This window comes from Physeter macrocephalus, chromosome 12 (assembly GCF_002837175.3).
Source record: "Physeter macrocephalus isolate SW-GA chromosome 12, ASM283717v5, whole genome shotgun sequence".
NCBI lineage: Eukaryota > Metazoa > Chordata > Mammalia > Artiodactyla > Physeteridae > Physeter > Physeter macrocephalus.
In genome coordinates, this window is record NC_041225.1 from 85,236,183 (window position 1) to 85,250,865 (window position 14,683).

At 52.2% G+C, this 14,683-nt stretch overlaps 1 protein-coding gene across 2 annotated transcripts in view; it reads right to left on the reverse strand.

The window, feature by feature from the left end:
• Positions 1 to 1,797: 1,797 nt before the first annotated feature.
• ADD2 (adducin 2) overlaps positions 1,798 to 14,683 on the reverse strand; it is a 113,543-nt gene continuing 100,657 nt past the window's right edge. For both annotated transcript variants that reach the window (XM_007128928.4, XM_055089238.1), the window contains 5 exons: positions 14,550 to 14,669; positions 13,632 to 13,721; positions 11,542 to 11,689; positions 10,038 to 10,163; positions 1,798 to 3,444 (listed from right to left, as the gene is read on the reverse strand). In XM_007128928.4, coding sequence (XP_007128990.1) covers positions 3,137 to 3,444; positions 10,038 to 10,163; positions 11,542 to 11,689; positions 13,632 to 13,721; positions 14,550 to 14,669 — 792 coding nt within the window. In that variant the 3' untranslated portion in view covers positions 1,798 to 3,136. The remainder of the gene's footprint in view (positions 3,445 to 10,037; positions 10,164 to 11,541; positions 11,690 to 13,631; positions 13,722 to 14,549; positions 14,670 to 14,683) is intronic.

Consider the following 14,683-nt stretch of genomic DNA (forward strand, 5'->3'; position numbering starts at 1 on the left):
ATGCCTTATCCAAAGAATGTCATGGGAATGAATTCTGTGCTCCCAGCTCACTATTTGCTATAAGGGAAAAGGCGGTGTAAGGCAGGCCACCACACCCGTTCCAGTTTCCGAAAGGCCTCCTTGTGGAGACCTCCCATGCCTCCAGCGCTGCCCCCTCCAGTCAGTTCTCCGCTCAGTCACCAAAGGAATTTTTCTAAGATGCAACCTGCTCACGATCTACCCTGACCACAAGCCCTCAGCAGCTCCAAACCCCGTTCATGATAAAGTCCCACTCCCCCACACCTTCTACGAGTTTCTTTATGACCCACCCCTGCCCACCTGTGAAGTGAACCCCATCGCCTGACTCACACTTTCTGTCCCGGCCGTACTGAATTACTCCACGGATGCGTCATGGCGTTTCATGCTTCCGTGCCTTTGCACGTGCTCTTCCCTCATCACCAGTGTCCTACTAATCCTCTTGTCCTCCTGGAAAATTCCTCCTGTTTTGAAAACCTAACTCAACCCTCACTCCTTTCAGGAAGGTTTCTCTGGCCTGGAAGATAGCCAATCAACGCTTCCTCACACCCCCTCTGCACCCTTGCCCGTTCTGTAGCTTGTTTACGTGCCTCCTAGACTTAGGAAGCTCCTTCAGGCGGGGACCATGTCCTGCCCTCAAGCTTGGTCCATGACCTAAGCTCATGCGTGGTTTTTGAATGCGTAGGGGAAGAACAGACGGATGGATATGAGGTGGCCCCATGGCATAAACTCCTGCAAGGCCCTGGCATGTTCACCTAAATGAGGCCTCCCTGTTTTAAAGGGAATAAAGAGAATGTGTTGAAAGCAAAGAGTCTGTTGACATCATCTCTGAGCGACAACCACTCAAACATAAAAAGCTGCATCAGTGGTTGGGTCCCCGCTACCATTCTCTTAACACTGCCTGCCACTGATTATTCTAGTCACAACGATTGTTTTCTTTTAATGTCAGCATAATGCCTGCTGCTTAGTGGATGCTTAACAAATATTGGGCTGAATGAATGAATGTGAAATCTTCTTTTTTTTTTTTTTAAGAAGGCATCAGAGGAGTGGCTTTGAAAGGCATTTGCCATATCACAGACTTTTCTGCTTTGGGTTGTCCATCATAAGACTTGACTCAATCAGAAGCAGAACAGAGAGATGGGTCTGGATAGCAGTTAGGAATCTGCTCTAGGGACACACAGTATTTGTGTTTTCCTTAGTCATGTGTCAGTTTCCTTCCTTCTCAAGAAATAGCCCAACGATGATGGTGTTTCCTCCCCCAACCAGAAGGCTCTGGCCTCTCCTTTGTCAGAGGTCCACACTGGCCCTGTCACAGCCCACATTCACCAGGAACTTACTGTGCACTGATGGGGGAGAACACAGGTGGTTTCCTACCTTCACTTCAAGCGCTAACATTATGCAGTGGAGACCAGTCACAGAAACGAAACGGTCCAGGACTAAAACAACCACCCTCGGAGATTAAAGTTTTCTGATCATCATAGCTGTTAAGTGCAAAGGCTCTGGACTCATACGGACCTGGGTTCAAATCCAGGCTCTGAATCTTTCTAGCCAAGTCACTGGAACAAGTCAATTATCCTTTGGGGGGCTCAGTTCTCTTACCCATAAAGTGGGAATAATCTGACCCACATCACAGGATTATCATGAGGGTTAAAGGATATAGTGTGTGTGAAGCCTGCACAGTGTGTGTGTGTGTGTGTGTGTGTGTGTGTGTGTGTGTGTGTGTAGTAAGTGCTCAAAAATGGAAAACTATGATTAAGAACTTTCAAAAATACTTTGACAATATTCAGGACAGAAAGGGAAAATATTCTTTGAAGACACTGTGCTTTAAAGAGAATGGATTGTCTATTTTTTAGGAGTCAATGATGCTCTTAAATGAAAGCCCCAGGGAAGAGTATGAGAAGATAGTGACGGCATCTAAAAAAATAGCTGTGGCTCTTACAGGCCCCAGGATTGATGGGCAGACAGTGACAGGGCCAGGGACACCCAAGCCTGTCTCTGAGAGCTGGTCCGAGAGGATTAATCCTGAAGGGCTCACCTCATTCTCCTCTGCTGGACCTAGAGTGACTGAGTCAGAACCCAGAGGAGCCACGGTCAAGGGGCCAAGGGTAAGATGCCAGTTCCAGGCTGTGAGCCAGGGCTTCTAGGTTTAAGGGAAGGTCAGGGGATGCCAGATGCCGGACCGGAGGGGGCCAGGGTGAGCCGCGCTGCCCTGAGAGTCAGGCAATGCTTGAAAGGCATCGCATATCCGCGCTGTCCTGATCCTCCTTGTACAACCCAAAGCCAACAGAGGATCGAAATTTCCCCAAATTTCGGCCCTGCTCATGACGGAAGGTTTTCCTAAGCTAAATTTGGTTTTAGTTTTGAAGTGCCTGAGATGCACAGTTCGAATGGGTCAAGTTCCTGGCTTCTTCTATTGATCGAACCATCCTCCACGCTGTGGCTGATCTGGCCGCCCTCACGTCTGCCCACCCTTACGACAATTCCGGCCGTCATTCCAGAGGTTCCATGAAGAAAGCTCGGGGTTAGTGGTTGGGGGAGCACAAGCTAAGCCATCAGCCCTTGGGAACAAGGATTAACTTCTGGTGGAGGGGAGGGGTCCACTCGTGTGGTTCCTGTGAGCAGCAGGGCACTTACCCTACGGGAAAGAGAAGCGAGATTTCTAAACATAGGGACAGCTCCATCAGCGGGAGGTTGGGTTCACGCAAGGACAAGGACCTTGCTCAGGGACGCCTCGACCTGTCTGACTTGGGTCTGATTTGTGAGAGCTTGCGGCTGACTTTGGCCCCTTGCCCTGGGCTCAGATCAAGGGCAGCATCCTCACAAGGGCAGCCCACAGCTAGGCAGTGTCGTGTAGTGGAAAGAGCACTGGACCGGGAGCCAGAAGACCTGACTTCCAGGGCAGGCTCCGCCACGAACCAGCTGTATGACCTCGGGAAAGTCACCTGATTTCTGTGGGGCAACTGTAAAATGAGGGGTTGGTGGGGTAGTCTCTAAGTTTCCCATCAGAGTGTGATCCAGGGCCTATCCGACCCCTCCTCGGCCCCGTGCTTCCAGGGACAGAGATGGGAGACGGCGAGGGAGGGGAGGGAGGACACAGATGGGAGCCCCAGGGGGCTGCAAATCAGGATTCCACTTTCTCCTTCTTTTTGCTCTTCTTCAGGAAGGACGGGGTGCGGAATTTCTTCTTCTTCTTTGAGGGAGACTTGGAAGGCGAGCCCTCCGGGGACATGGGACCGCTGGTGACTGACTCTGTTTTGTCCTTCGAGGTATCGACATCCGTGTCGGCGCTGGTGGTCATCTGACTGAGGCCTTTGCTGAGGATGTCCTCTGCTGTCTGCTCGTCCTCCCTGCCGTTGACCACCACTCCTTCTGGCTGCGTCGTTTCCGGCTCTGTGGTGGCTTTGCTCGTTTCCGTCTTCTTAGCATCTTCTAGAAAAAGATCCAAAGACGTGACCCATAAGATTTCATTCGGGCGAGAGCTTCAACCTGGGGCTAACAGAACCATTTCTAGGCAATTATATAAAGGAAGTCTAGAGCAAAGAGAGGGGCGGGCTGACACGGTAAGGGGAAAGGGGTAGGCAGGGTTCTCTCCCAAACAGGAGAGAACAGGCCCTTGGCAGGCCAGGGACTCTGGGCTTTTGCCTACAAATGTAAACAGGTAATGATCTCCAGACACGGCAGCAGGCCAGCAGGGGCCCGGTTGGGAGCTCTCCTAGGAACGGACAGAACCACGGAACAGACGCAGACTACAGAGAGGCTGTAGGAAGGGGAGGGCAGTGTCATGGACAACTCAGGGGATGCATCTAAGAATTGTTGTAACTGGTTCAGTTTCACTAGTAAAAATATGGAAATGACATGTTTTCATACCCATTTCATTTCCTACACCACTGAGGAACTTTTCAAAAATGGAGAGTATCTTCCCAGTAGGCAGAGAGGGGCAGGCAGAGGGTGGGTGGAATTCCCTGAGTGGCATGGACCCTACAGATTGCCACCCTATTCAAGGCCAGGAGTGAAACCCTCCTGCCGCCCTTTCTCCTCCTTCCCACTCTCATATCCCACCCTGCTTCCACTCAAGCTCTGAAATGCCTGCATGGGGAAGGAGGAGGGAAAATTCTAAAACCGTAGACTTTGAAAAGTAGAAAGGAAGGTAACGATCATCTAGCTCCTCCCCATTTTACAGATAGGAAAACTGAGTAAAGCAGTAAAAGCGGGCAGACCTCAGTTTCCTGCCATCCCAGCTTAGTGTTCTTTTCACTACGTGAAACTGAGAGGGGTGTGTGTGAGTGTGCATGTGTGTGAGTGTGAGGGATATCACACCACAAGAAAGTGGGAGTGTGGGAGCTGGGGAAGGTGGGAGACTGGTGTCACTTACAGACAAGAGTGGGGCAAGATAGATGTCTTGGGAAAAGGCTAGGGTTCTTGACAGGGTAAAGACTGGAGAAATGTCTGGTTACATGGAAGATGGGACAGCGGGAGGTAAATTTGGGGACAGTTAGCATGGGCTAGTTTAACTATCTGGGTAAGCAAACATCTTCTCCAGTAACTCCTGAGGACTGTCCCCTCTTAGTACTGAAGACCTTGGCCCTGGCTCCCATTTTTCCTACTGTCTGGCCCACATCCTGCCATCATCCAGCTACCAAGTCCTCTAATGCCTTGGACTCCTATGGCCCTTACTGCCCTCCCGGCCACCATGCATTCCCATGGTCATCACTGGCCATTCTCTTGAATGCAGAAAAGCAGTCCAGACACAGCCTCCCCCCTGACCACTCCCCTCTCCTCTCTTCACCTGCTTTTGGCCTCATCAACCCTCTGGTCCCTGGACCCCTCCCTGCCATTGCAATCTGTTTCCCTCTGTCTGGACCACCCTTCTCTCTCTTCTCTGTGTCCCCAACTTCCACCCACACAATCAATCAGCTTGAGTGTTACCCTCCCCTTAAAGTCTTTCCTGGTCCCATCCCTGCTTCCAGGTAGAATCTGTCACTCCTTCCTTTCGGCCCCTACTAGATAAATTTCCATCACAGTGACTGTAAAACAATCACTTCTTTTTTATGCCTATCTCTCCCCTCAGAACTGAAAGAAATCAGGCTAGACTGTGTTTAATTATCTATGTGACTAGCTTATAGGAGGTACTCAAAAAATGGTTGTGGAATCCATGAATGGTTGAATGCATAAGCAAACAAATGAACGGGTGAATGGTTTTATTCTAACCAAGCCAACACCATACCTCATCTTCTTTCTTGTCTGTCCCAGCCTGAGCCTTCTGCGCTGAACTGGACCCAACCTTGTAAACAAACAGCAGCCCTGCATGCTGGCCTTTGTCTCCTGTACCTATTCCCCTGTTCCCACTCTCGGCCTCCTGGGCTCTTGGACCTCCAGTGGCCCCTCATCCTCATTGGATGACCCGTGAGGACGTGTTTCTCAAGTCACACCCTCTCAGATGATTTTGTTACCTGCCTTCTAGCTCCACGAACACAACTATGGATCAGAGGACCCCCCCATTCTGTCCAGGTGCCATTTCCTGCCCTGTGGTGATAGGCATCCTCGCCCCAGCAGTGACCTTCACCCACGCCCGCCCCTTCAGCTGCATCTGCAACCGCAGCCCCTGCTGGCTTGCTCTAGGAGAGCACACCAGGATTCTCCTCCCCAGCCAGAAAACAAGCCCACACGGGCATGCCTCCAGCATCTCACAGAGCTCCCGCACCATGAATCGTCTGGGGAGCTCCAGCAAACAGAATGTGGGGCTGGGAGGCGCATGGGCCTTGGAGGAGTCGGGTTCCAGATCGAGGTCGCCACACCCTCAGCTGGGGGCGGACAGAGACCCCTGGAGGGTGCAGTTGGCCAAGAGAAGGGGCAGCCGTCAAGGCTCTAGAAATAAATACTTATTGGGCCCCAATAAGGAAAGTGTCAAGGACCAGCTCTGAGAGCCCAGATCCCTCCTTTGTTGACAGCCCACAACAGTTAAGTTCAGAACTACCTGGGTCTTCAGCTATTTGAAGGGCCCCAGGAGCTGCGGCAGCTGCGAACTCACCTTCTAGCATCTCCTAAGACGAACCACTGGCTTTCTCTCCTAGATGGGGCACTTGGAGCTCAAGGAGTAGGAGACAGGTGTAGGGTGGGTGGAATGGGGTAGAGGCTGGGAAATCGGGGGATCTATCCAAGGATGGTGGCCAGGAAGCAGAGGGGAATAGGGAGAGTGCATTTGGAACAAGACTGGACTTGGCAGCCCGGGTCCATAGCCACACCCTTGTGGCTTGGGAAGAGCTGAAAGGCTTGAAGAGGCTGGAGGAGGAAGGGAGGTGCTTCGGTAGGGAGATGCCGAGCTTGTTTGGGTACCTACCTCTCAGACTGGATTTCTCACTATCCCTCAGCATCCAAACACTTGTCTCTCAGTCCTCCGACGTCCCCTTCCAGAAATGCCCACTCCCTGGACAGCCCACTCTACTCCTATCTGCCAGTCCAAGCATATATCTCCCCAAGGTCTGGTTCCAGCCTCCCTTGACATTTGACGATGATTTTGCCCTTCTCTAAACCTACCACCAATATATGAATTTTACACTTGAGTGTGGTCCCCTCCCACACTGAATCTGGGCTGGCCCTGTGGCTTGGAGAAACCAACAGAATGCAGAGGAAGTGTCACTGAGCCAGCCTCAGGCGGAAGAATTAAGAAGGCCCAGCAGCTTCTGCTTCTATAGTCTGGGGAGGCTTGAGGCACCATGTGTAAAGTCCAACTACCTTGATGGAAACGCAGATGGAGAGGTCACATGGAGAGGATCTACAGTTATACGGAGAGACAGACAGACAGAGAGACAGAGAAAGAGGCCCAGCCACTCCACCGTCCCAGTGATGGAAACGCAGATGGAGAGGTCACATGGAGAGGACCTACAGTTATACGGAGAGACAGACAGACAGAGACAGAGAAAGAGGCCCAGCCACTCCACCGTCCCAGCTGAGCCCAGCCTTCCAGCTGCCCCTGATAAGGCACCTGACATGTGAGTGCACCATGTTGGAAGTTCTAGCTTAGTCAGGCAACCAGACGACTGCAGCCCCAGCTGACATCAGTGGACCGGAAGAACCACCCGCTGAGCCTAGTCAACCCACAGAAGAGCTAATTTCCATAAACCAGTCCTCATTAGGCCACTATGATTTAATAATTATCTACTGCTGCGTAACAAACCACACCAAAACTTAGTGGCTTAAAACAGCAAGCAGCGTAGTATCTCTCACAATCCTGAGAACACAGTAATGAGAACTCATTTATGAAAGCACATTACAAGGTCCTTTTATATTTATGAGCTCATTTTATCCTGAAAACAATGCTGTGAGTTAGGAAAGGCAAGGATTCATGTTAGCCCGCCATCCTGCAGTGTTTTTATGCAACTTATTTGAGATGGCTAAATTAGTAGGTGACAGAGCTGATCTTCTGATGTTGAATGCAGGGCTATTTCTTTGCAGGCGTAGCCAGTGCTCCTGAGGGGCCCCTGGGGGGATTGAGTCAGCGGGGGCAGGGACAATCAGGAGCCAGTCACAGAGAAGGTGGTGACAGAGATGGCCAGATGTGAGGGAAGAGGGCTGGAAGGACTCCTTCAGAGAGGCTGAGGGGGTAGGAGTCAGGGAGACAGATGAGGAGTGGCATTGAGGTGAATTAGCACAAGAGGATTTGGGAGCATGGTGACCGGTGGTGAAAAAGTCATTCCTGATCTGATGGGTGAGCCGCATGTCAAAGTGCAGATGCTACTCGGGGGGTCAGCCCTGTTGCCCTGAGGAGCTGGGCAAGCCAACGGGCAGCCTGGCCAAGGCCACCCAGCCCCACTTCACACCGGTGACCCCAGACAGCTCCAACTGGCGCCTCTTCACGCGGGGAAGGCGCCAAGGAGGTCCACGCTCCCCAGCTCTGCCTGTGTTACAGGAAGACTCTTTTCTAACAACTCAAATAGAGTGTGCCTCTCCATGGAGCATAGCTTTGGGCCAGAGAGAAGCAGGAATCCTGCTGCAGTGGGAACGACGTCAGGCAGTGGGAAAGCAGTGATCCCACCCCTCACACCCCTCTCCTCCCCGCTTCTGTCCCACTGAGGAGCAGAGGTCACTCCAAGGGGCTCCCCAAGAGCCGAAATGGAATTGCCACCCCTTGTCCCACTCCTGCCACCAGCCTCCTCGCCAGTGGGCTCGCCTTCCTGCAGTTGGTGCACGGGTGCTGCAGACGGCAGTCAGGCCGGGTGCTCTCTGCATCCAGATAAGGCAGTTGGTCCCCAAGGCCCTTCAGGCTCTGGCCCCCAGCGCTAGAAGAGGTCATGGGCTCCTTAGAGGGGCCCATGCACTAGGAAGGGGTGGGGGGTGCAGATGTACTCCCGAGGGCCACAAGCCCTCCACCAAAGGGGGCGTCCAGCAGCTGGCCCAAGGCCCATTCACTGTGGGTGGCACGTCCCATGCAAGTACGGGAGTGTGTTACTGCACGGCTATGACCTATGTGTGTCTATCCTAGAGGGAGGCCTAAACCATGCACAGCACATGTGGAATATTGGTGATGACTTTTATGGTCAGGAAACCTCCCGAAGGCAGGGCTGTGAGCAGCAAAAGAAAAAACTAAGGAGCAACATATTTCCTTTGTAAACATCCTCCCTCCCCCACTGCACGTATTGGAATGAGTTAGTAAACAGCCTCTCCGTACTTACTACAGAGACAAGTATTCAGAATCGGAGGAAACTCCTTTGATGAAGGCACCAACGGGAAGAGAAAGGAAGACGTTGTGGAGGCAGGTTGACAACACCACGATGAGACACAATGAACACAGTCATGGGACATCCACGTGGGGCTCTGGCCTCAAGCAGATGGGTTTCCTCTGCCAACGCTGGGCCTGTGCTCAAGGCAGCAGTTCACTTACGGAGGGAGCTCGGGGTTGGGGATTCGAGCTGCATCCACACGTGTGGCCATTCTACCCAGGAGGGGGAAGGTTCTATCAGGACACCCAACTGCTACTGTCTGCCTGGGGTTCAGCCCTCGCTGGTGAGGGCTCACAGTCGGGGTGGCGCGCCCCAGGGGAGGAGCGTTCATGTCCCGGAGCGATTCCAGGAGCTCATTAAAGACATCTGCATGATCTAGGAGGTTTGGACTATCATATTATTATCCATCATGTGTATATTATTAAGCATAACCATAATTAGATCTTACATTTAAATCAGGCTTTTACTCTTTCCAAGTATGTCTTCACCTACACCTTCCCTTATATATATATAAGAACCTTAAAAGGGGAAAATATTAGTAGCCCCATCTGACAGACAAGGAAACTGAGGCACGGAGATTATCTGATTTTCTAAAATCAACAGTTGAGCTGGGCCTAGAACTCAGTTCTCCAAACTAGTATCTAATACAGTGGTTTTCAACCTGGGCTACACATTAGATTCGCCTGGAGAGATCTTACAACTCCAGGCTGCACTCCCGCATGCCCACTCCTAGACCGCTGAACTCAGAAACCGCTGGGGTGGGACCCCGGCAGGCGTCAGGGATTGTAAAGCTCCCCAGGTGATCCCGATGTGCGGCCAAGGTTGAGAATGACACCGTCAGCCTCACCTGGGGGCTTGCCAGAAATGCAGGGTCTCCGGTCCCACCCCAGACCTACTGTGTCTTCATTTTAACATTTTAATCTTCATTTTAACCAGATCCCTAGGCGATCCCCGTGCACATTAAAGTCTGAGCACTGGGCTGGTGCATCTAGAAAGGCCCATTAGCCAACCTGGCCTGAGTGAGAGATGAGAAGGCTGTGGGTCAATGATTAACTTACTCAGCATTGCTTAGACTTGGCTTAACCTGTAAGGTGTGTTGTCACAGCTTGTGAACGGAACAAGCTTAAAGTTGGTAACCCCTGTTTCAGGTTCCCTAGAAACAGCAGAGGGGAGAGTCTCCCGTAGGAGGGCAGCACCTGTTGAAAGGCAGGTGCCCTGCAGTGCACACCTGCCCACCCTCTATGCAGACCCCCTTCTCGGCCTGCGGGGGCGCCTCCTCCCTCCCAGCTGCTCAGTTCGACTCACCGTCCACAGACTTGGTGGGAGAGCCCGCAGGGCTCTTCGTCTCTGACTCGGCTGGACCCTGAGCTGGAGAAGCAGGTGCAGACTTTACAGGTGAGCCAGGCTCCTCAGGGGCAGGTTCTTTCTCTCCTGAAAATACAGAAAGCCAGCTCAGGATAGAGGTCAAGGAGAGGAGAGGTGGGCAGACCGAGAGTGCTTTAAAACAACTGCTTTCTTCGGCTTGGTCCTCATTTCTCCTGGCTGGAGTTAGCTGCTTCCTCTAACTTAAAACAAAAAATTTCTGCTACATCCTAGGGGAGGTAAATGGGAGGAGTCGGGAGGAGTCGGAGTCCTGTTCCGTTTCCTTCATCGCGGGACATCTTTGGATGGACTATGTTACCCCTGATGTGGACGGCAAGGCTGCAGGGGAACTCCCACCCACCATTTGTTTGCATGTAGCTTATTGATTATTTATCTAATTTACATGTCCGGTCCAAACAATCTCTGGAGACAAAGAGCACCATATATTTCTATCTACTTTTTCGATTGGCACCGAGAACTCCAAGCAAGCTAACTCCAAGAAAGCCAGCGAGGATTCTTCTAATGCCTCTGTTCCTAGGAAGACAGCTGACTCTGAGTGGGGATGGGGGCTGTGGAAGAGGGCCCTGCCCTGAGGGAATGAAAGCCTTGCCTGGTGGACAAAACCAAGAGCTGAATTCTGTGTCTCAGACCCCAAGTGCACTTGAAGCAAAGAGAAGGGACAGCTCCATGTGGGGGACAGAGAGGGCTTCCTGGCTGGAGGGGGTTTGCCACGGAGGCCGAAGTGTAGATACTACTGAATCAGGCTAGCCAAGAAGAGAAACTCTGTCAGGAAGGGACAAAGGCATGAACAAGCTATCAAGAGTATGACTACTTAGGAGTCAGCATGGAGAGATGGCCTTGACTGAGATTCTGACATAAAGGACTCAGCTGCTGGATTCTGACATAAAGGACTCAGTTCTGATTGCCAGGCTAAGGGGTTTATACCACATCTGATAGATCATCAATAATTATGATCACTATGATTATGAACATATTATTACAGCTAACATTTGTCTGGTGTCTACTGACCTAGGCCATATTCATAGGCATTATCCTAAGCACTCCTCGCGGATTAACTCCTTATTGCCAGGTGAGAGGGTCAGTGGGGTCATGGCGGCAGCACCGTGTAACTGTCAGGCACGAGCCATGAGGGGCATTGTTGTGATTAATAAAATCATGCTGATAAGAATATTATTTGGTGATGGAGCAGGAAGGTCCAATTAAGGACATGACAGAGAAGAGACAGAGAGAAGCAAATGAAGATTGAAAAGGAAAGCGAGACAAGGCTGGATTGAGCCCTGGGGGCCCTGGCAGGCAGCAAGGAAGGGGGTCCAGGGCTGCTGGCAGGGAGTGAGGGCCATGGTTTGCTCTGCTGCCTCTCTGGGTGCCCCGAGCTCTCCCCTCCGCCTGGGAGGTCCTGAAGCACCAGCATCCCGGGGTTATTTACCATCGAGTTCTAGCTTCTTCCTCTCCACCTCTTTCTTGTACTCCTCCAGCTCCTGATCCGTGAGTTGGCTAAAGGGGTTGGGCGCTATCTCCTCGGCCTCGTCTTTGGTATCCTCCTGGCCCCGGGACATCAGCTGGCTCTCTGTGGACTGAAAGTTAACCACAGAGTGTGTCGCTCTCTGAACGCCGCAGTCGGGGCCCAGGCCCGAGCTTCCTTTCAGACTCATGGGGCTGCCAGTGGTCTTGCTAGCGACAGCGTGGCATGCAGCTCCATGGCAACAGCTCGGGGCCTCGGGGTAGGGGTTGTTCACTCCGTCCCACGGCTACCTCACCCCCAGACCCGGCTTCTTTGTAACTGCCTGGATGAACGCAGGGGGTCCTCCCTCTTCCCCAGAAATAAAATCAAAGAATGCTCCCAAGCAGAAGGAAGACACACCTTTATTGCGATCTCTCCTGTGGACGCTTGCAAGCCGTCACTGTGCAAATACAGCTGGCGGCCCACAGTCAGTCAGCCAAAACCCAGCATGCAAAGCGTTGGCTCAACCAGTGTCACGCCAGCCGCTCCCCACCATGCACCCCACCATCCCGCATCAGCAGCACAAGCCACAGCACCCAGCAGTAAGTCGTATGCAAAACACACAGTGGCTCTGGCATTCTCAGTCCAAACTGTTGGTCCTGTTTTGCACAGTCATGAATAACAAGGGGGCCAAGGTCCTGAACCTTGGATCTTCAACTCGCCTGTACTGCAGGTCCCTGAAGGGACATTGGCAAAATCACTGTGTTTCACCCCCTCTGGGGAGCCCCTGGCTCTGGGGAGTTCACCAGCTGGGCCTTGTGTAAGCTTCGGGAATCCTTTGATCCCTCTAGCTCAGGACAGCTCAGACTCCATAGTCCTTTATCCTAACTCAGCATCCTCATCTCGGCCTTTGGGAATTCAGTGCTCTGGAGCCAAGGAGCCAAAGAAAGTGAGGGGGGGGATGGGAGCCTGGGCAGCTGGCCCACACCACACACTCCAGGCCATCTGTCTCTGGCTCATCAAGTCTTCTGATGATGGGCCCATGGGCTCCTTCCAAAAGAAGGCAGCACTGGGCCTATCTTAAGGAATCATGGGGTTCAAAAGAGTCCAAGACCAGGATCCCAAGAAGAGGGACTCCAAGGAGAGCACTCGGTATAAATGGCAGAGTTTTTAACAATTTTGATCATAGTATTGAACTCCCACATCCCCCCATTATCGTGGGGTATTTCTATCCTTGACCCTGTAGCACATTGGATGTTCCTCGTCTTGGCTGAGCTGAGGTGGGGTGGAGGTGATGACATAACCTTCACACTTCCCCCAGCCAAGGGGCACCCACCTGGTGGGTTGCAGCCTGATCTGAAATCATGACATCACCTCAGTTTGCTCTGCAGAGAGGAATGGTCGCTGTATCCCCCGCCCCTGCCCTTACTGCTGAGGAAGATGTCATTGCTACTTTGCAATGAGCAGCAATGATTTCCAACACAAGCCAGAAGTCTGACGTGCACCCCTTTTGCTACGCACTAAACAAAAACTGTTCTATCTCAAGCAGGGAAACAACTTTATATTTTCTAACTCTATGTGTGTTTGTGTGGGCAACTCACTGCCCCTTCCCATCCTGTAGGAGTACCAGTCCTTATATACATGTCTGCCCTCTGAGAGCCTGTGAGCATCTTCCCAGAGCTACGGCCTGATGGTGCTGTTTCCACGCACAGAGGCCAGGGCCGCTCAGGGCAGTCAGGCCTGGAGCCGCTGGGAGAGGCCGGCCGCGCTCCTGAGAGGCCACTCTGCGGGGCACTGACAGAGGGCAGAGGGGAGTTCCGTGGGGGAGGCATGGAAGCCGCATCACTCCCGTGGGCAGGCCGGGCTGCTCCTCCCCTGCCTGGCGCCCACGGGGGGCGATGAGACACGGTGCCCAGTCCTCACAGCATCCATTTTGCAGCAAGAGCACCAGTGCCCAAGATCACAATGGAAGGTGGGCATATAAGGACTCAGGGGTCCTGCTGCCCAGCCCCAGGCACTGCAGACCCAGAAGGCAAACACGTTTCCCCTCCAGACAAGGGCAGCGCCTGCTGTACCGGGCTTCGGCTCTTCTCAGCGATGACACTCGCCAGTAGCTGGGACTGAGGCCCCGCCGACTTCACATCCTGTCGGTTTTGTTCTCGAATCTGTGTGGCAAGGGATGGCAAGAGTGAGCTAGCTGTCCAGCATCAGGGTGTGGAGCTGGGAGGGAGCATCCCCAGGGCACACTAGAAAGGCCGCCCAGGGGTGCAGATGTAACGCATCACATCCGCTCTGAGACAGTCTGTCTCCACGGCTGCTCCAGAGCGAATGAGAAGTTTATGTGGAACACCAGATTCTCGTTAACCATGAGCAGGTCATTGAGACGAAGAGCGAAATGAGGCATAGTAGATCCTTGAGGGACATTCTCAATTTTTAATATTCCTATGAAGTCCCTGAGGAATTGGTTTAAACTACAGATTCCTGGGGGGCCACCCGTGCGTATTGAATCTCAGTCCCATGGGAGGAGGGGTGGGAGTGACCCAGGAATCTGCCCTTCGGAGGACCACACACTGAAACACTGTTCTGGGAACATACCCGACCTATTGAAGGTGGTCTGTTACAAGTTAAGATTTTAAAGTAACATTAGAAATATAAGTGAGTGAACTGTAAAGCAAAGGTAGAGAAATAAACACAAAGGATTTTGCAATCTTGAAAATGAGCCAAAGGGAAATAGCATAAAATTTGTAAAAATTCGATTTGCGGGCTGGTCTCTTAGACACATCTAATGTCTAAAGCTAGCACCTCTCTATTTGAGGGTTACACAGGACTACAAAAGCACAGAGCTTAGCACTGTGCCTGGAATATGGCCAATAAATGGTAGTTTCTTTTCCATAAGAGGCATCTGGGATGTCAGTAAGTCAAGAGCATCCTGGGGACACCCCCCCTACGCCCTTGAGGGAGAAAAGATGGGAGGTAATCAGCTATCACCTTACCTTGTTGCGCATGTCCAGCACTTCTTGGGGGTCAGTATACAGAGGCACAAATTGGTTTGGGTTTTCGATCCGTATGGGCATGCCACTGCTGGATCTCTCCACCTCGTCGGCCTTCATCCACTGAACACACACAA